The sequence below is a fragment of the Oncorhynchus mykiss genome, chromosome 17 (genome assembly GCF_057628025.1).
Source record: "Oncorhynchus mykiss isolate SJ-2025 chromosome 17, ASM5762802v1, whole genome shotgun sequence".
In the NCBI taxonomy this organism is placed as follows: Eukaryota; Metazoa; Chordata; class Actinopteri; order Salmoniformes; family Salmonidae; genus Oncorhynchus; species Oncorhynchus mykiss.
Window position 1 is genome coordinate 63,331,690 of NC_143038.1, and position 21,403 is coordinate 63,353,092.

Consider the following 21,403-nt stretch of genomic DNA (forward strand, 5'->3'; position numbering starts at 1 on the left):
CCTCTACCGCATACCATATATGGATTGTGCCCACATTCCAAAGGCGGAGCTCATCATGCCACCTGTTTTTCTATGGAACTTTCGGCTGAAACGAAGGGCGGTTGACACCGGTAGTGCTCACAGAAGTTCGGCGATATTACGAGATCAGATCAGAGAGGAATTGCCGTCAAAAGTTTTAAAAAAAATGGATTTCCGTCGTGTTACTTTTGATTCTTTGTTTTTGTATGTATTTATTACCCATATATTTATTACTCTTCACGCGAAAGAACGTACGTACTCTATTTTTCGTTCTAAAATGCGATTGTAAAGAGCCTTGCTTTGTGTTTTATGAGTTGGGGGATTGGGCTGTGACATGGTATTCTTGAAGTTTTGTAATATTCTTGCGATATTGTCTATATTACAGTGTTATACAGTCTTTTTAAACAGTCTTTTTCCTCCAATATTTATATTTTCTGTTCAATGTATTGCTTTTTCTATGATATTGTTGGCTATCTTTGCTACTTTAAACATGCAATAATAATACTTTTCATTATTCTTAATTTATACAACTTGGTAATGGTGGTATTTGATCATGATTTAAAGGAAGGAATTTTACTTCACAAAGAGGACTTGACACTGAAATTCCTTCAGATGAGAGTTGCTAGGTTGTTCATTCAAAGTTTTTAGTTTCAGTATCGGAGTGGACAGGGTCTTGTACTGAAGGGAGAAGGGATGGGAGTGTAGGCTGTGATTGACTTGCATGGGTTCTTAGAGATGTTCCCAACAATTTTCACTCCCTTTATCATGCTATTTAACTTCCCATATTTTCCTCTGCCTTTTTCATGCAAACACGGGGGTTGAAGGACATAGTAATTCATAGTTTACTTAAATAGACATGGCTTACTTGATCAGATTTGTCATGCATGTCCTCTTGAAAGCCGTGGATGACGTTATATTGGGCCTATTTGGTGAATCTAGGCCTGGCAATTTCTAGCAGGCTACTTTAATAATTGTTGGCTCAGAGAAACAAAGTAACTTTTATAATCCAGTTTACTTGTAGAGTACATCGCTTATTACACATGTTCAATTTCTTATAACACATAAGAAGTTATGCCTATTATTTTCTAACGAAACAGCTCCTCAAATGAATTAAGAATGTTTACTAATATTGCTTTAAAATTATCTCTGTAGAGGTGCTGCTGGATATGAAAGCTTCGGGAGGCGAGTTGGGATGGTTGACCTGGCCATATGAAGAAGGGGTGAGTAGTAACCATAGCATATAGTGAGAAAATATAAGGATTGCAGTAGTCTAACCAGATGGATGGTCTACACATGATACACCAGATGGTGTGAACAGTAGGCTAGATGTCACACAAGGTAGATTCCAAGCCACATTTTGAATTGCACATTTTTGAAAGGTCACATGCAAGACATTCTCTCCGCTCTCATTCCTTCAGAACAGTTTTCTGTGAAAGATGGAATGAGTAGCAGCTCACAAAGTTTTGGCAAAGCTAGCCTACACTGGTTTTAGAGCAACCCTTTCATAATACAACTATAAATGTCATAAAATGTCAGCGTTAGAGCTGCATCTGAATTTACAGGACAAACGTACATTTTCTAACTGAAAATAGCCAACAGGTTGTCATCATTCCAACAATATTCCCCCAAAAACTTTTTGTTGTTGTTGCTGTGGTAATATAAATTTGGGAGGTTCCTGTCAGACAAACTGGAACACAAGACTGATGGAAGGAGAAAGGAAGGGAGACTGGTTGGAGGGGGAGAGAGGCATTCCTCTATCTATAGTAGTGTGGTTGACGGTCTTAAAAAAGCAACAGGACGTGGTCAGCGTCAGTGCGCTAACTGCTGTTCTTTTGTTACCGTGAAGTTTACAGATGCATTGCATTCTCTACGTATTGGGTAGGATTCCCCCCTATTTTATGATGTTTGGTCTATTCTCATCAAACTTCCTCAAACTTATGAAACACATTTACATCTGACTTTGGAGTGGATGTTTTAATAATGCACTTTCTTCTTGATCTATATCTATCTTCTCTTCCTTCTCACACTCATCCTTCTCACACTTGGAATAAAGCACTCACTGTGTATGGTCCAATGAAATATGCCTTTATGGAAGCCATCTGAGGGGTTAAATGATTTCATGATGGTTATTCTTTTACAGCCCTGTGCTTAATTAATGGATTCCTTAAATCCTGCTACCAGGCAAGCATTTCCTTATTTTCCCTCTCTTAAAACAGACTTAATCACAGCCAATATTGCTGCCATGTCTTTTCCATGAACTTGTAAAAAAACCTTTTACTGCCATAATGCTTGGTATTCCACAAAAGTATTTGTTTTAGTGTTAGTCTGTGTCACACAGGCACCCACGTCAGTTCGTGGAAACCACACACGCAGTGAGCAATCCACGCGTCCAGACCAAATCCTTCCCTGGCGTGTGGAAGAAAAGTAGCAGGAAAGCTTGAGCAGTTTATAGGCTTCTCAGCAGACAGACAGGTTGTTTCATCAATAAAACAGCAACTGATCCTTGACGAGAACATAATCCCCTTAATCTTATGCTCATTCTCTTAAAACCCTATCTCTCCTTCCTTCACTTGTTGTGTCTTGCCCTGTACATTGTGTTAAACTAAACCTCTGTTCTCTCTCTGTTTCAGTGGGAGATAGTCCAGACAGTGGTGAATGGCTCCCTCCTCTACACTTACAGTGTGTGTAACATCGACGCGGGTGAGCAGGACAACTGGCTCCGAACCACCTTCATCCAAGGACGCCCAGGGACCACCCGCGTCTCTGTGGAGCTGCACTTCGTTGTGCGGGACTGCAACACCTTCGACGGCACCTCGCTCGCCTGCAAAGAGACCTTCAACCTGCACATGTTCGAGGCCGATGCCGACGTGGGCACCAGCTTCCATAAGGGCCAGTTCCGCAAAGTGGCCACCATCGCGTCGGATGAAATCACGCGGGGCCGCGGTGTGCTGAAGGTAAACGTGGAGACACGGACAGTGGGCCCTCTATCCAGGAAGGGCTTCTACTTGGCCTTCCAGGACATGGGAGCGTGTGTGGCACTGCTCTCTGTGAGGGTGTACTACAAGACTTGTCCGTCCACCGTGCAGAGCCTGGCCGCCTTCCCAGAGACGGTAACAGATGCCCTGAGGGAGGTGGAGGGAACATGTGTGCAGAACGCCGTGAGCCAGGCCACCCCACGCATCTACTGCACCGCTGAGGGAGAGTGGGTGGTGCCCGTGGGACAGTGCCAATGCCGCGGAGGCTATGAAGTTGTTGGAGACTCCTGCCAAGGTAAGACTACAGCCAGGCTTCACGTAATGCATCTCCCTGCACACCCCAACCATACCTGTTGTAATGTTGGGTGTTAGTTTTCAACAGCAGCTGTATTTACAGAAGTGCAAGGACTAACCACCACACTGGCTGGGTTTTTAGAAATGACTGCACACTGTGCACAAGAATGTGAATTGTGATTTAAAACATCACAGAGACATGAATGTTAATTTGGATTTCAAACACCTCACAGACATGAATGTTAATTGTGATTTAAAACATCTCAGAGACATGAATGTTAATTGGGATTTCAAACACCTCACATACATGAATGTTAATTGTGATTTAAAACATCTCAGAGACATGAATGTTAATTTGGATTTCAAACACCTCACAGACATGAATGTTAATTTGGATTTCAAACACCTCACAGACATGAATGTTAATTGTGATTTAAAACATCTCAGAGACATGAATGTTAATTGGGATTTCAAACACCTCACAGACATGAATGTTAATTGGGATTTCAAACACCTCACAGACATGAATGTTAATTGGGATTTCAAACACCTCACAGACATGAATGTTAATTGGGATTTCAAACACCTCACAGACATGAATGTTAATTGGGATTTCAAACACCTCACAGACATGAATGTTAATTGGGATTTCAAACACCTCACAGACATGAATGTTAATTGGGATTTCAAACACCTCACAGACATGAATGTTAATTGGGATTTCAAACACCTCACAGACATGAATGTTAATTGGGATTTCAAACACCTCACAGACATGAATGTTAATTGGGATTTCAAACACCTCACAGACATGAATGTTAATTGGGATTTCAAACACCTCACAGACATGAATGTTAATTGTGATTTCAAACACCTCACAGACATGAATGTTAATTGTGATTTCAAACACCTCACAGACATGAATGTTAATTGGGATTTCAAACACCTCACAGACATGAATGTTAATTGGGATTTCAAACACCTCACAGACATGAATGTTAATTGGGATTTCAAACACCTCACAGACATGAATGTTAATTGGGATTTCAAACACCTCACAGACATGAATGTTAATTGGGATTTCAAACACCTCACAGACATGAATGTTAATTGGGATTTCAAACACCTCACAGACAAAAATAAAAGCAGGTCAGGTGTAGAATGATATACAGGAATGAATTTAGACAAAACAGTGTGAGGTATTTGGACATGTTTTTGTTTGTTTTGACAGCAATGCCAAGAGATGTTTAGGATTGTAACACTATTTCCAAACATGATATGGGAGAGGGACTGCATGTGGGAGAATGTGGCAGAGGTACAAGGCAAAGGGGAATTTTGGGGAAGTTTTGACTGCTGTAAAGAGCACTCCTGGTCATGAATCATTCTACCTGGCCAACATTTTCTTTCCACTGTGTTTGTCTCTCAGGACGTAGAAATGGGGTGGGGTGCGGAGGATACTGTTTTATGGACAATGAAAATTGTACGAGGGAAATCTGTTGTAGACTATAGGGGCATGAGGTGTAAAAGTTTGTAGTTTAAGTAGGAATGGTGTTTAAGAATGTTCAAATGCATATAATCCGGATACATCTGTTTGTTTGAGGCAAGGGGACTGGTAGAGAGGCATTTGGTTTTTTAATGTTGTATATGAGAAACACTGAGAGTACGCCTAGATGGAACACATTGCAGTAATGAATTGAAATGTAAATGATTGTTTGCTCACATTGTTTGTATGAAAGTTGCCATGTCTTTGGTATTCCGGGGTGTGGTGTGATGAGCTATCAGGAGGAAACTGGAAAGGAGGGGGAGAGGGAGGGAGGAACATTACATTACTTTATGCTCAGTGAACTGGGGATTTCTGAAAGGAATTCGTTCACCCTCACGTCCCCTCCCGTACTGATTGGCTAAGGAGAGCCATGTGACTTGATGTGCCAGCTGAAGAGTACCTGAGCAGTGTGTCTTCTCCACACAGCTATTTGTGTGCGTCCATAGCCATGGCTGAGGTGAACCACAGATTACAGGGACTGTGCCGTCACGCCCATCTCAGTCAGGAAGGTTATACTGAGTCAGTCTGTGGTTTATGACGGGACAAGAGGCTCCCTTGTTGAAGCCAGAGATCCCGGTCACCTTGGGTGGTATAATTACTTGGATTGTATCCCTTTGACTCCCTATTACAGTAAAATATAGCCAATAGGCTAGGCAACCAGGTTAGCTCATAGATAAGGGATCATCAACTAACTGAACAAAATATAAACGTAACATGTACAGTGTTGGTCCCATGTTTCATGAACTGAAATAAAAGATCCCAGACATTTTTCTATACGCACAAAAAGCTTATTTCTCAAAAATATTGTGCGCAAATTTGTTAACATCCCTGTTAGTGAGCATTTATCCTTTGCCAAGATAATCCATCCACCTGACAGGTGTGGCATATCAAGAAGCTGATTAAACAGCAAGATCAATACACAGGTGCACCTTGTACTGGGGACAATAAAAGGACACTCTAAAATTTGCAGTTTTGTCACACAACACAATGCCATATATGTCTCAAGTTTTGAGGGAGTGTGGATTTGGCATACTGAGTACAGGAATGTCCACCAGAGCTGTTGCCAGAGAATTTAATGTTAATTTCTCTACCATAAGCCGCCTCCAACGTCATTTTAGAGAATTTAATGACCCCAAGCATACAGCCAATGCAATGCTGAAATGGTTTCAGAACAAGAATGTGAAAGTCCCTTTGTGGCCCAGCCAAAGCCCAGACTAGAATTGAAAATCTGTGGAAAGACTTGAAGATTAGGGTTTACCGCCGCTCCCCATCTAACTTATGAAAGCTTAAAATCCCCAAATCCAGATGTGTCTCTTGTGGATACAGACATACCCAAGACGACTCAAAGCTGTAATCGCCGACAAAGGTGCTTCTACAATGTATTGACTCAGGGGTGTGAATACTTATGTAAATGAGACATTTATGTATTTCATTTTCAAAAACATTTCTAAAATATCTAAAAACTGGGGGCCAAACCCGGCCCGCAGGCCACCAGTTAGGGAACCCTGTCATAGATTGTTATGTTGTTACCGTACTACATTAAAGATACATTTACATTTATCTTAACATTGAGAAAGTATTCCACCATACCATAGCTCCAAGCCTGAGGAAGGGTAACCTGAAGGGTCTGATAGTTCCAGGCGAAGGGGAAGGCCAAGGAATGTTCCATGTCCAGGACCGCTGTCAGTGCTGCTGTGAATCGCATTACAAGAGACATGCCAAACAGAAGATGTATTTAAAAAATACATTATTGATGCAATTTCAAGGTTGTTTGAGTTTCTTTGTGCATTATCACATTTGCTTGAGATGATTTTACTGCAACACTGCTCACTGCATCTAAGCTTGTTGACATAGGCGTTTCAAAGAGCTGTCAGTCAAGGTGAGCTCATGAATATAAGCTCTCCGCCACTCAGCCTGTCTTTTCAAACTTCCTGATAGTAAGCCATGAGAGAGAAATGCCTTTTTACCTCAAATATTTCAGCATTTCTACCCCAAAAAAATATTATGGGTGATATTTTAGTCACTCAAAAGGCCATTTTACATGGGAATGACTGTTCGGGACCTTTAAAAAATATTTTCACAGTTGAATTCGGAAGTTTACATACACCTTAGCCAAATACATTTAAACTCAGTTTTTTCACAATTCCTGACATTTAATCCTAGTAAAAATTCCCTGTCTTAGGTCAGTTAGGATCACCACTTCATTTTAAGAATGTGAAATGTCAGAATAATAGTAGAGAGAATTATCACATTCCCAGTGGGTCAGAAGTTTACATACACTCAATTAGTATTTGGTAGCATTGCCTTTAAATTGTTTAACTTGGGTCAAACGTTTCAGGTAGCCTTCCACAAGCTTCCCACAATAAGTTGGGTGAATTTTGGCTCATTCCTCCTGACAGAGCTGGTGTAATTGAGCCAGATTTGCAGGCCTCCTTGCTCGCACATGCTTTTTCAGTTCTGCCCACACATTTTCTATGGATTGAGGTCAGGGCTTTGTGATGGCCACTCCAACACCTTGACTTTATTGTCCTTAAGCCATTTTGCCACAACTTTGGAAGTATGCTTGGCGTCATTGTCCATTTGGAAGACCCATTTGTGACCAAGCTTTAACTTCCTGACTGATGTATTGAGATGATGCTTCAATAAATCCACATTTCCCTCCTCATGATGCCATCTATTTTGTGAAGTGCACCAGTTTCTCCTGCAGCAAAGCACCCCCACAACATGATGCTGCCACCCCTGTGCTTCACGGTTGGGATAGTGTTCTTCGGCTTGCAAGCCTCCCCCTTTTTCCTCCAAACATAATGATGGTCATTATGGCCAAACAGTTCTATTTTTGTTTCATCAGACCAGAGGACATTTTTCCAAAAAGTACTATCTTTGTCCCTATGTGCAGATGCGAACCATAGTCTAGTTTTTTTATGGCGGTTTTGGAGCAGTGTCTTCTTCCCTGCAGAGCGGCCTTTCAGGTTATGTCGATATAGGACTGGTTTTACTGTGGATATAGATACTTTTTTACCTGTTTCCTCCAGCATCTTCACAAGGTCCTTTGCTGTTGTTCTGGGATTGATTTGCACTTTTCGCACCAAAGTACATTCATCTCTAGGAGACAGGCTTCGTGGTCCCATGGTGTTTATACTTGCGTACTATTGTTTGTACAGATGAACGTGGTACCTTCAGGCATTTGGAAATTGCTCCCAAAGATGAACCAGACTTGTGGAGGTCTATAATCTTTTGATTTTTCCATGATGTCAAGCAAAGAGGCACTGAGTTTGAAGCTAGGCCTTGAAATACATCCACAGGTACACCTCCAATTGACTCAAACGATGTCAATTAGGTCATCAGAAGCTTCTAAAGCCATGACATCATTTTCTGGAATTTTCCAAGCTGTTTAAAGGCACAGTCAACTTAGTGTATGTAAACTTCTGACTTACTGGAATTGTGATACAGTGAAATAAACAATTGTTGGAAAAAACAAAGTAGATGTCCTAGCCGACTTGCCAAAACTATAGTTTGTTAACAAGACGTTTGTGGAGTGGTTTAAAAACTAATTTCAATGACTTCAACCAAAGTGTATGTAAACTTCCAACTTCAACTGTAGATATATATATATATATATATATATATATTAAAAGAGGACAAAGACAGAAAAGACCCAAACAGGCTTGACATGACAAACTTGTTCAGTTCATTATTATACTAATTTATAATACTGAGTCATATCCTAATTCTCTGTGCAGTCAAGCAGAAACACATTCCTGTCAATGGCAAGGGATTTATGTCTCTAAAGGTCCAGAGAATATGTTCTGGGAACGAGGAAGTAAAGGGGAAGGTTGGGCCAGGATGACTCAAATAAGATGGTTGTTCGTGACTCAGTATGAAGTCATTAGGGAGGGTAGTTGGTGGTTAGTGGACAGTTGGCGGGCGCATGAGAGGTTGGTCAGTTAGATGTGTGGAACTGCCAGGAACTTGATTAATTTAGGCAAGGGGCGGTAGGTAGCCTAGTGGTTAGAGCGTTGGACTAGTAACGGAAAGGTTGCAAGATCAAATCCCCAAGGTAAAAATCTGGTGTTCTACCTCTGAACAAGGCAGTTAACTTAACCCACTGTTCCTAGGCCATCATTGAAAATAAGAATTTGTTCTTAACTGACTTGCCTAGTTAAATGAAGGTTAAAAAAAAATTGTCAAGAGGATTAGTGTGGAGCAAAAGGACAGCTGTTTGCGAATGATATGCCACATGCAATGAGCTCCTTGTTCCCACTCATTAGAACAATGGGCTGACACAGAGATCAAAACATAGATGAGATTAACAGATACATTACTGCCTCCACCACTCCATTCATAAAGAGCACCGCCGTGTCCAAAGGAACTGACCAGGACAATGTGAGCCATTATTTCAGGTCCCACTTTCAGTCAGATATTTTTTTTTATTTCCTTAGTTTGTAAGAAAATTCAATTCATCAATAACAAACAACCACATTAATGTGTAATAATTCTGTCAAATTAATTTTTTTAGTCTTGTAAAGTTTCACTCACTGAGATTCAAACATTCTCAGAGTGATCTTGAAAGAGTGCTGTCACTGATATATGCAGCGCACATTCCACCATTTTAGGGCTCTAATGAATAAACACAACATATTTATGGAACCACTCAGTCCAATCCCAGTCACAATAGATGAATAGGGGTAGGGGTGCTTTGATACTTGGCAGGAGTCCTGCTGCTCCTTCTCCAGATGAAACAGGCTAGCCCCCTTTTCTTATGCGTTCGTAGCACTATACACCCCTACACTCCCAGAGTGATTCCCCAGAGAGAACTTCTGTTGGTACTTGCAACCCTAACCCATCCCCCATCCATCTATTCTTCTCAATCCCCCCTACTCAAACTCAAAACTCATCTCCATTGTTCTATTGTGGGGCTGGATGTTACGCAGCGGTCCTTCTGCCATGGTGGTTAAGTCACTGGCAGATCCCTCTTGTCCATCACAGGTCACCCTCTTCACTATAGAGGCCTGATGAAAGACTTATCCCCTGGGGAGACATTAGAATAAAGGGTGAGAGAGAGGAGATCGCTTCTTAAAGTAAACATTCACATCGATTCTCCTAAAAAATGTGTATTGATTTAGGCTCCAACAACACGGTTGGTCAACAACATCTCCCCTTTAGCAGTTCTACTTCCTCCAGACTTCCTCTCCCTTGCTCCATCCTTGCATGTTGTCATTTGTCACCGGAGGAAGGAAGGAAGTACAGTTTCAGACTTGCAATCCCTGCATCCTGGTTTCTGTCCAATACAAACACACACACACACACACACACACACACACACACACACACACACACACACACTTCCGGAATGGAAGGTACATTTTTTCTTCATATCCTACAGGTCAGTTGAATATCTTCAGCAGTAACCATTTTGCTGTTTCCGTTAGGCTCCTCAGACAATACCCACACCAGCATTCACAGTGCTGATGTTGGAGTTCAAAGGGAACGGTTGTACAGAGTGAACATCTGCTATGTTGAGTGTTTCCGTGGCATCCGGTTGACTGTCAGTGCAACTTGAGAATGGAACTTGAGGCGCAAAGGACAAGTGGAGGCAAATCGTCCGGAAAATCCCATTCCATTCTGTTAAAATACAAAGCCTCAGTGATTACAGTTTAACCACAGCCTGAGTTTCCTGTCAAGCCCCAGGGGACTGACAGAGATATCTTTTTAATGTATTGTAACTCAATCACACACTCTTTCCCTTGTGTACGTGTGGATACTAATAATACTATAACTAATAAGCATCCTCCTGTTTCTTTCAGCGTGTACGCCAGGCTCCTTTAAAGACTCTGTGTCCAGTGAGTCCTGTGAGGTTTGTCCTGAGAATACTGAGCCATCCACAGCCGGCGCCCTCCTGTGTCCATGTATGGAGGGATTCTACCGCTCCCCATCAGACCCTCTTATGTCAGCCTGCTCTGGTAAGAACAATGGCCAGATAGTCAGCTACAGCCAGGCCTATCACTAACAAAGGATTAGCCAATTCTACAGCCATTCCTTATTTTATCCTGTGTCCTCATAGGCTATACTGTCTTTATGTCATCATCATTGTTGATAGAGGGATCTGAGCGTTCTTCATCTGGTGTATTAACATTTGGAATGTCTCACAATAACTCCTTTAGCCCCACCCAGCGCCCCTCGTGACCTGGCCTCCACCACTCTGTCAGCGGACGGCAGGCTGCAGCTGTCCTGGAGCCCCCCACTGGTGACAGGAGGCCGCCGGGACATCTGCTACAGCGTGGTGTGTGAGCGCTGCACCGGGGCCCTGTGTGTGCCCTGTGGGGAGAAGGTCCGCTTCCAGCCCGACCCCACGGACCTCCAGGACACCATGGTGACTGTTAGCCAGTTGGAGCCCCACCTCAACTACACGTTCACTGTAGAGGCCCGCAGCGGAGTGTCTCAGTACAGCAGCCAGAGACCCAGCAGCACCATCACCACCGCTCTGCACTTCACTGATCCCCCCAAGGTGACGTCCATCCGTCTGGAGGAGCGGAGCCCCACCAGCCTGTCTCTGTCCTGGGCTCTGTCCAGCCGAGCACCATCCCATATCACCCACCGCTACGAACTCATGTACCGCAGGAAGGTAAGACAGACAACTACACTCCTCCCTCTCTCTTCTCTCCATGTCAGTCACACATTAAACACAACATATATATATATATAATAGTATTAGTATATCTCTATAGTGAATCCCCTCTCAGTGCTCCTCTCTCTCCCTGTCCCATGCAGGAGGACGACAGTGAGCGTGATGTCACCACATACACAGTCCTGGTTCTGGACAAGAGTACGGTGCAGATCAGTGACCTCTCCCCTGACACGGCCTACGTGTTCAGAGTTCAGGCTCTCAGCCCTGAGGGAAACCCAGGGGGATACAGCATGAAGCATGTGTTCAAAACCTTGCCCATTGGTAAGTGTGGCCCTAGAGACACCACACTGTTTGTCTCTAATATCCAGGCAAGACGTTTTAAAATGTGAGTGTATTGTGATCTCACTGTGTTGTCTGTGGTTGTGTTTCAGCAGAGTCTCAGGTCCAGAACTACACAGGGGTTATGGGAGCTGTAGTAGGAGGAGGAATCATGCTGCTCGTCGTTGTAGTCCTTCTACTGCTGCACAAACGGTTAGAACACACTAATTCTATCATATCCCTCTGTCCTAAGATGTAGTTCACATTTGGTATTTCATTACATTTCCATTTCAGTAATTTAGCAGATGCTCTTATCCAGAGTGACTTACAGTTAGTGCATTCATCTTAAGATAACTATGTGGGACAACCACATACTGTATCTCAGTCATAGTGAGTAAATGTTTTTCTTAATAAGCTGATTGAGAATGTAATGCCATGTCATCTCTAAGAGGGTTTTTATCAGTAACAGCCAGAGTAGCTGTTAAAAACTGTAACTGTAGCTGACTGGGTCTGTGGCTGAAGATGATCCTGCCCTTACTGATATGACAGCCTGTCTGTATATACGAGTATAGGACGAGTCAACAACATTATCTGGATATGAGTTAACAGAATATGAACGTTTAAAAGTGAGATGTTCACTGGGCAGTTTAATGATACCTTACATAATAAGAATGTCTTAACATTGCATATTGTCTGGCCAATCATAATAGTGACTTTGCTTCCTAACAGGAGAAAGAACTACCGTCATAGACAGGGATCAGAGGACCCCTACTTCTTCAGCACAGGTAGGAATCACAGCATCCAAGAAATACACTGCATGACCAAAAGTATGTGGACACAGGCTCGTCGAACATCTCATTCCAAAATCATGGGCATTAATATGGAGTTGGTCCCCCCTTTGCTGCTATAACAGCCTATACTCTTCTGAGAAGGCTTTCCACTAGATGTTGGAACATTGCTGCTGGGACTTGCTTCCAATCTGCCACAAGAGCATTATTGAGTTTGGGCACTGATGTTGGGCGATTAGGTTGGGCTCGCAGTCGGCGTTCCAATTCATCCGAAAGGTGTTCGATGGGGTTGAGGTCAGGGCTTTGAGCAGGCCAGTCAAGTTTCACACCAATCTCAACAAACCATTTCTGTATGGACCTCGCTTTGTGCACGGGGGGCATTGTCATGCTGAAAGAGGAAAGGGCTTTCCCCAAACTGTTGCAACAAAGTTGGAAGCACAGAATCGTCTAGAATGTATGCTGTAGCGTTAAAATGTCCCTTCACTGGAATTAAGTGGACTAGCCTGAACCATGAAAAATAGCCCCAGGCCATTATTCCTCCTCCACCAAACTTTACAGTTGGAACTTTGCATTGGGGCAGGTAGCATTCTCCTGGCATCCGCTAAACGCAGATTCGTCCATCGGACTGCCAGATGATTTATCACTCCAGAGCACGAGTTTCCACTGCTCCAGAGTCCAATGGCGGTGGAGAAATTTGACTAAGTGACTTGTTGGAAAGGTGGCCTATGACGGTGCCACGTTGAAAGTCACTGAGCTCTTCAGTAAGGCCATTCTACTGCCAATGTTTGTCTATGGACATTGAATTGCTGTGTGCTCGATTTTATGCACCTGTCAGCAACGAGTGTGGCTGAAATAGCAAAATCCACTAATTTTAAGTGGTGTCCACATACTTTTGTATATACAGTGCCTTGCGAAAGTATTCGGCCCCCTTGAACTTTGCCACATTTCAGGCTTCAAACATAAAGATATAAAACTGTATTTTTTTGTGAAGAATCAACAACAAGTGGGACACAATCATGAAGTGGAACGACATTTATTGGATATTTCAAACTTTTTTAACAAATCAAAAACTGAAAAATTGGGCGTGCAAAATTATTTAGCCCCCTAAGTTAATACTTTGTAGCACCACCTTTTGCTGCGATTACAGATGTAAGTCGCTTGGGGTATGTCTCTATCAGTTTTGCACATCGAGAGACTGAAATTTTTTCCCATTCCTCCTTGCAAAACAGCTCGAGCTCAGTGAGGTTGGATGGAGAGCATTTGTGAACAGCAGTTTTCAGTTCTTTCCACAGATCCACAGGTCTAGACTTTGACTTGGCCATTCTAACACCTGGATATGTTTATTTTTGAACCATTCCATTGTAGATTTTGCTTTATGTTTTGGATTATTGTCTTGTTGGAAGACAAATCTCCGTCCCAGTCTCAGGTCTTTTGCAGACTCCATCAGGTTTTCTTCCAGAATGGTCCTGTATTTGGCTCCATCCATCTTCCCATCCATTTTAACCATCTTCCCTGTCCCTGCTGAAGAAAAGCAGGCCCAAACCATGATGCTGCCACCACCATGTTTGACAGTGGGGATGGTGTGTTCAGCTGTGTTGCTTTTACGCCAAACATAACGTTTTGCATTGTTCCCAAAAAGTTCAATTTTGGTTTCATCTGACCAGAGCACCTTCTTCCACATGTTTGGTGTGTCTCCCAGGTGGCTTGTGGCAAACTTTAAACGACACTTTTTATGGATATCTTTAAGAAATGGCTTTCTTCTTGCCACTCTTCCTTAAAGGCCAGATTTGTGCAATATACGACTGATTGTTGTCCTATGGACAGAGTCTCCCACCTCAGCTGTAGATCTCTGCAGTTCATCCAGAGTGATCATGGGCCTCTTGGCTGCATCTCTGATCAGTCTCCTCCTTGTATGAGCTGAAAGTTTAGAGGGACGGCCAGATCTTGGTAGATTTGCAGTGGTCTGATACTCCTTCCATTTCAATATTATCGCTTGCACAGTGCTCCTTGGGATGTTTAAAGCTTGGGAAATCTTTTTGTATCCAAATCCGGCTTTAAACTTCTTCACAACAGTATCTCGGACCTGCCTGGTGTGTTCCTTGTTCTTCATGATGCTCTGCGCTTTTAACGGACCTCTGAGACTATCACAGTGCAGGTGCATTTATACGGAGACTTGATTACACACAGGTGGATTGTATTTATCATCATTAGTCATTTAGGTCAACATTGGATCATTCAGAGATCCTCACTGAACTTCTGGAGAGAGTTTGCTGCACTGAAAGTAAAGGGGCTGAATAATTTTGCACGCCCAATTTTTCAGTTTTTGATTTGTTAAAAAAGGTTTGAAATATCCAATAAATGTCGTTCCACTTCATGATTGTGTCCCACTTGTTGTTGATTCTTCACAAAAAAATACGGTTTTATATCTTTATGTTTGAAGCCTGAAATGTGGCAAAAGGTCGCAAAGTTCAAGGGGGCCGAATACTTTCGCAAGGCACTGTATAGTCAAATTCCCTCTATTGGAACAGCGATGTGCATTACCAAAGAGATTATCTCCCATCTTCAATCTCCTCCTCAGATCAACTGAAGCCCCTGAAGACCTACGTTGATCCACACATGTACGAGGACCCCAACACTGCTATCCTGAAGTTTGCCAGCGAGATTCATCCCAGTCTTGTCACTAAGCAAAAAGCCATCGGAGCAGGTAAATGTCAAACTAGTTTACAGTAATATTTTGAACAAATCTCATCGATCCTCTCCCCCAAGAAGAATGCTATGAATTCATATTATTCTCTGTGTGTTTCTGTTTCACAGGAGAGTTTGGGGAAGTGTACCGTGGTGTGATGAAGGCTCCAAGGAGAGGAGAGGTAGCGGTAGCCATCAAGACATTGAAGCCAGGCTACACAGAGAAGCAGAAGCAGGATTTCCTTAGTGAAGCCAGCATCATGGGCCAGTTCTCCCACCAGAACATCATCCGCCTGGAGGGAGTCATCACCAAGTGTGAGTTTCTTCTCTCAGACACTGTGTCTCAAATGACAGCCTCTACTGATTCACTGAATAGTCATTTATTGTCAGGTGTGTGCGTACTGGTAGAAAAGTAAGGTGCAGGAGAGCAGAGAGCTGTGAACAGGCGCACACTTTATTGAGTCAGGAGAAACCAACAGACGGACGCAACTGCGTCAAAACCTCCAGCCCATAGGCAAAAGTGTAAAACGCGCCAAACAGTCACAATAATTTATGTTTAACAATCTTTGTCAACAACACTGTATAAGCAAACCAGTCTGGCGCGTCAACAATTAACACGTAACACAAACAATTTCACACAAAGACATGAGGGGGAACAGAGGAACAAATACATGCAGTGTGATTGGGGAATGAAAACCAGGTGTACAAGACAAAACAAATGGATACATAAAAAATGGAACAGCGATGGCTAGAAAGCCGGTAACGTCGACTGCCGAACGCCGCCAGAACAAGGAGAGGAGCCGACTTCGGCCGAAGTCGTGACATTTATTAGTTATTATTAAGTTATTTACTTTATCTAGTAACATCCCCTATTTCCCATCCCCACCATACTGTGCCTCTTTTGTTGACATGAAGTACTACATTTGTACCTTTTTATAATTTTCTTCAAGCAGTCAAGCATGCCATGATTGTGACAGAATACATGGAGAATGGAGCGCTTGACAACTATCTAAAGGACCATGATGGGGAGATTTCCTCGTACCAGCTGGTGGGCATGCTGCGTGGCATCGCGGCCGGCATGAAGTACCTCTCTGACATGAGCTACGTGCACCGAGACCTGGCTGCCCGCAACGTTCTGGTCAACAGCAACCTGGAGTGCAAGGTGTCTGACTTCGGCCTGTCCCGCGTGCTGGAAGACGATCCTGAGGGCACCTACACCACCAGCGTGAGTCAAACATCCATTGTACTGATATTAATGTATGTAAAAAGTGGGGGTATTACTATGCACTCAGTATTCTTCCTATGTCTTTACTTATAATTGGTTACAAATGATTGGTGATGTTGACAGACACTCACTCCGCCTCCTAAACCTTTACATTAGTAATAGCCATGCCTCTAGTGAATACATTCCCTTCAGTCTCATTCTTATGATTAGTTATTGTTGCTGTTCCTTCAGGGAGGGAAGATCCCCATCCGCTGGACCGCCCCAGAGGCTATCGCCTACAGGAAGTTCACCTCGGCCAGCGACGTGTGGAGCTTCGGCATAGTCATGTGGGAAGTCATGGCCTTCGGAGAACGACCCTACTGGGACATGAGCAACCATGAGGTAGGCCCTACTGGGACAGGAGCAACCATGAGGTAGACCCTACTGGGACATGAGCAACAATGAGGTAGACCCTACTGGGACATGAGAAACCATGAGGTAGACCCTACTGGGACATGAGCAACCATGAGGTAGACCCTACTAGGACATGAGCAACCATGAGGTAGACCCTACTGGGACATGAGCAACCATGAGGTAGACCCTACTAGGACATGAGCAACCATGAAGTAGGCCCTACTGGGACATGAGAAACCATGAGGTAGACCCTACTGGGACAGGAGCAACCATGAGGTAGTCCTACTGGGACATGAGCAATAATGAGGTAGACCCTACTAGGACATGAGCAACCATGAGGTAGGCCCTACTGGGACATGAGCAACAATGAGGTAGACCCTACTGGGACATGAGAAACCATGAGGTAGACCCTACTGGGACATGAGCAACCATGAGGTAGGCCCTACTGGGACATGAGCAACAATGAGGTAGACCCTACTGGGACATGAGAAACCATGAGGTAGACCCTACTGGGACATGAGAAACCATGAGGTAGACCCTACTGGGACATGAGAAACCATGAGGTAGACCCTACTGGGACATGAGAAACCATGAGGTAGACCCTACTGGGACATGAGCAACCATGAGGTAGACCCTTCTGGGACAGGAGCATCCATGAGGTAGTCCTACTGGGACATGAGAAACCATGAGGTAGGCCCTACTGGGACATGAGAAACCATGAGGTAGGCCCTACTGGGATATGAGCAAACATTACACTTCATCTGTCACATTTCCTTCACTCCCTTCCCTGTTTTATGGAAATAACAGAGCGCTGTAGGTCTGGGTAAACACAAGGCCTGTGATGCATCATCTCTGGGTATTTATCCTGGGTGGAGTGTTTAAAACAACCCACTAAGGGCCTCTTAAGTCAAAATAGTTCCCACAGTCCTCTTCACATAAAACTGTTAGTGCCCACATGCATTAACACAACACATAATCTTGGTCTAGATCATAAACACTAGCTCTGTGAGACATGGTCTAAACCCCGCTTCTTCCTCAGGTGATGAAGGCCATTAACGAGGCCTTCCGGCTGCCTGCACCCATGGACTGTCCATCCACCGTTTACCAGCTGATGCTGCAGTGTTGGCTGCAGGACCGCTCCAAACGACCTCGCTTCCCAGACATCGTCAACATCCTGGACAAACTGCTCCGGAGCCCAGAATCTCTGAAAACCATTGCTTACTTTGATCCCCGGTAAGATGTGAATTGAATGAAGCTGATTTCCCCTGGACTTGACAGTTGATTTTTTTTCAATCACATACTGTGAATATAGCATTTTCTTACCAATCTATTTCCCCGTTTTTTTCCATACAGTGTGTCCATCCGCCTCCCCAGCACCAGTGGCTGTGACGGCTCCCCCTTCAGGTCTGTGCCGGAATGGCTGGAGTCCATCAAGATGAGTCAGTACACTGAGAGCTTTGCCTGCGCTGGAATCACAACCATGGATCAGGTGCTATCCATGAGGCATGAGTAAGTACTACACACATACAGTAACCATGCACCAGCCTCACCACATTACATGAGCTTAGTAGGGACACTGCCACATTTGAAAAATACAGTAAGAGTATTCAGATCTTTGTTAAGCATTTGTTGTCCGGTATGCCACACTCTCATTCATGCTGCACTCATCAAATGCCCCTCCCTCATACCATTCCTCACTGCCCCACCCTATATAGCACCACTGGCTGTATCATGTCCAAGTAGGAAGTTTCAAATGCAATCCTATTTTATCATGTGCTACCTATTGGTTTGAATGTGAAACATTTTCCTAACAGCTCCTGTCTCTATCTTTCTTGTCTCTCAGGGACATCAGGAACATTGGCGTGCGGTTACCAGGTCACATGAAGAGAATCGCCTATAGCATCGTTGGACTTAAAGACCAGACCAGCTCACTCAGTGTTTGCAGTACAGTGTTTGCAGTGTGAGACCCCCAATTTGAGATTCCCCCAAAATAGGACTGCACTGACCACCTTATTCCACTGTCACATTGAATGGGGAAATGGAACAAGTTGGGTTGAACATGTAGTAATAATGGCTGAGCTATGCTGCTTTAGACTGGTCAGTGGCATGACTGAAGAGGACCTTGCCTGCCAGCCACTCAGAAAAGACGGGCACGTAAAACCATATATGTCAGTCCTCCATGACAAGAGACCCTGAGAGATGTGGTTAAAGGAGAAGTAATGCATCATATATAAATATATTTTCATATTATCAAGTATGGAAATATGATGTCAGATAGGAAACGACAGGCTTTGGATGAAGCTGTATGAGACCTGAGACCTTTTTTCTCAACTGGAAGTCTGAAAAACAAGACATTCTAAGGCACTTCAGGACTGGGTCTACCTCCTCCTCAAGCACTCACCTATTCCTCTAGTCACTTCTGGACTTATTCGTTTCAGGAAGATTTGTAACAGATAGATAGCGTAACGTAACAGATAGATAGATGAGAATGCCAATCTACTCAAATGACAGGTTTATTGGTCTTCTGAATTATTCCAGTCAGGTCAAGAAGTCAAATACTTTTTCTTTCTTTTTGATTTTGTAGGTTCCATCCTGTCTGCAATCCACCTCATATACTTTTCTCTCATACATTTTGAAATAGTATTTTTCTTTAGTTTACAGTTCGTCTCCATCTACTCTTAGTGGTTCTTCCATTATTATTTAATATTTATTTCATATTTATTGTATTTTTTAAATTAATGACACTACTCTGGCACGTTTTTAGAAATGTAGTTTTCTGTTTCAATAAAATCATTGTTTCCTTGTAGCAGAAAGGAAACATAGCAGAAAACAATATCAACTACTGTACATTGTAGTTATACTATTTATTCACTGGATTCTCAACATTGCTCACTGTAATATCTACTGCTGTACATATCATTCTAGGTATATATATTTTGTGTAAATATGCACAGATTGCATTAGGATTACTAATACAATGTCGTTTGGGTTCACTGGATTCGTTCTGATATTTATGATTTCTTGTTTCTGATTATTATTTGTGTGCTTGTTTGACTTTTTGCATTGTTAAGGAGCTAGAAACAAGCATTTCAGCACATGAAACATTTCCATTTGATAAAAAAATACAGGCAAGAAAAAAATGTTTGATTGAAATAAACATTTTTGGGGGTATTTCCTTGACAACCACCCTCAAGTTAGCGATAAGCACAGTCAGCTTCGATGTCAGTTAGTGACTACCATTGCAGTCTGGAATGTTCCATCTCTACTCTACTGTACTTCATCACATATGTATCATCTGTTACTGAGCCCCTGCTAAATTCTTTCTCGCTGTATCTCGGGCTCAATATTAATTCCTCTTCAATTAATTGTTCACTTGCAATTTTGAGTAGGACAGTAATTACAATGTCTCTAAATGTAATATTGACACATCTATACTGAATAAAAATATAAACGCAACATGTAATGTGTTAGTTCCATGATTCAAAAGCTGAAATAAGAAACAAAAAGCTTATTTCTCTCAATGTGCACAAATTTGTTTACATTCCTGTTAGTGAGCATTTATCCTTTGTCAAGATAATCCAACCACTTGACAGGTGTGGCATATCAAGAAGCTGATTAAACAGCATGATCATTACACAGGTGCACCTTGTGCTGGGGACAATATAAGGCCACTAAAATGTGCAGTTGTGTCATTACACAATGCCAGATGTCTCAAGTTGAGGGAGCATGCAATTGCAATGCTGACTGCAGGAATGTCCACCAGAGCTGTTGCCAGAGAATTTAATGTTAATTTCTCTACCATAAGCTACCTCTGTCATTTTAGAACATTTGGCAGTACGTCCAACCAGCCTCACAACCGCAGACCACGTGTAACCACACCAGCCCAGGACCTCCACATCCGGCTTCTTCACATGCATGATCATCAGATGGGGAGGGCAGGGTGACGAAATAATTAAATGTTCTTTTTGCACAGATATGAACGCGTTTCTCCTCCACATAGACGTTCTACTCAGTCCTTGTATGATTGTACAGTGAGATCAATGGAAGGTTGAGGCCATTGCTGCACCTCTGCCCAGTCATGCGAAATCCATAGATTTCGACCAAATAAATTTGAATCCTAAATTTAAATCCTAATAGTAACTCAGGAACATCTTTGAAATTGTTGCATTTAGATTTTTGCTCAGTTTACATGTCCTGATGTGCATTTGTGTACATACAGCTGAAGTTTACATATACCATAGCCAAATACATTTAAAGTCAGTTTCACAATTCCTGACATTTAAATCAGAGTAAAAATTCCCTGTCTTAGGTCAGTAAGAATCACCACTTTATTCTAAGAATGTGAAATGTCAGAATAGGAGATTTATTTCAGCATTTATTTATTTCATCTCATTCCCAGTGGGTCAGAAGTTTACACAGTCAATTAGTATTTGGTAGCATTACCTTTAAATTATCGAACTTGGGTCAAACGTGTCAGGTAGCCTTCCACAATAAGTTGGGTGAATTTTGGCCCATTCCTCCTGACAGAGCTGATGTAAC

At 42.8% G+C, this 21,403-nt stretch overlaps 1 protein-coding gene across 2 annotated transcripts; it reads left to right on the top strand.

Moving 5' to 3' along the window:
• Window positions 1–37: 37 nt before the first annotated feature.
• LOC110493270 (ephrin type-A receptor 2) lies at window positions 38–20,320 on the top strand. Of its 2 annotated transcripts, none has more exons than XM_036950737.2 (15): window positions 38–269; window positions 1,171–1,238; window positions 2,649–3,288; window positions 10,635–10,790; window positions 10,992–11,452; window positions 11,599–11,776; window positions 11,887–11,986; window positions 12,503–12,558; window positions 15,140–15,265; window positions 15,376–15,561; window positions 16,200–16,471; window positions 16,703–16,852; window positions 17,904–18,097; window positions 18,218–18,373; window positions 18,708–20,320. In XM_036950737.2, the coding sequence occupies exons 1-15, from the start codon at window positions 56–58 to the stop codon at window positions 18,826–18,828; spliced, it is 3,078 nt and encodes a 1,025-aa protein (XP_036806632.1). In that variant the 5' UTR covers window positions 38–55; the 3' UTR covers window positions 18,829–20,320. The 2 variants fall into 2 exon arrangements, with proteins under 2 accessions (XP_036806632.1, XP_036806633.1); XM_036950738.2 differs by having other exon boundaries at window positions 11,890–11,986.
• The last annotated feature ends 1,083 nt before the right edge of the window (window positions 20,321–21,403 follow it).

What these genes read in the sequence shown, in the direction of transcription:
- LOC110493270 (XM_036950737.2), top strand. Translation starts at nt 56, where the DNA reads ATGCCACCTGTTTTTCTATGGAACTTTCGGCTGAAACGAAGGGCGGTT. An exon ending in GCAAAAAGCCATCGGAGCAG is followed by an intron (nt 15,266 to 15,375) that starts GTAAATGTCAAA and finishes TCTGTTTCACAG; the next exon opens with GAGAGTTTGGGGAAGTGTAC. An exon ending in ATTGCTTACTTTGATCCCCG is followed by an intron (nt 18,098 to 18,217) that starts GTAAGATGTGAA and finishes TTTTCCATACAG; the next exon opens with TGTGTCCATCCGCCTCCCCA.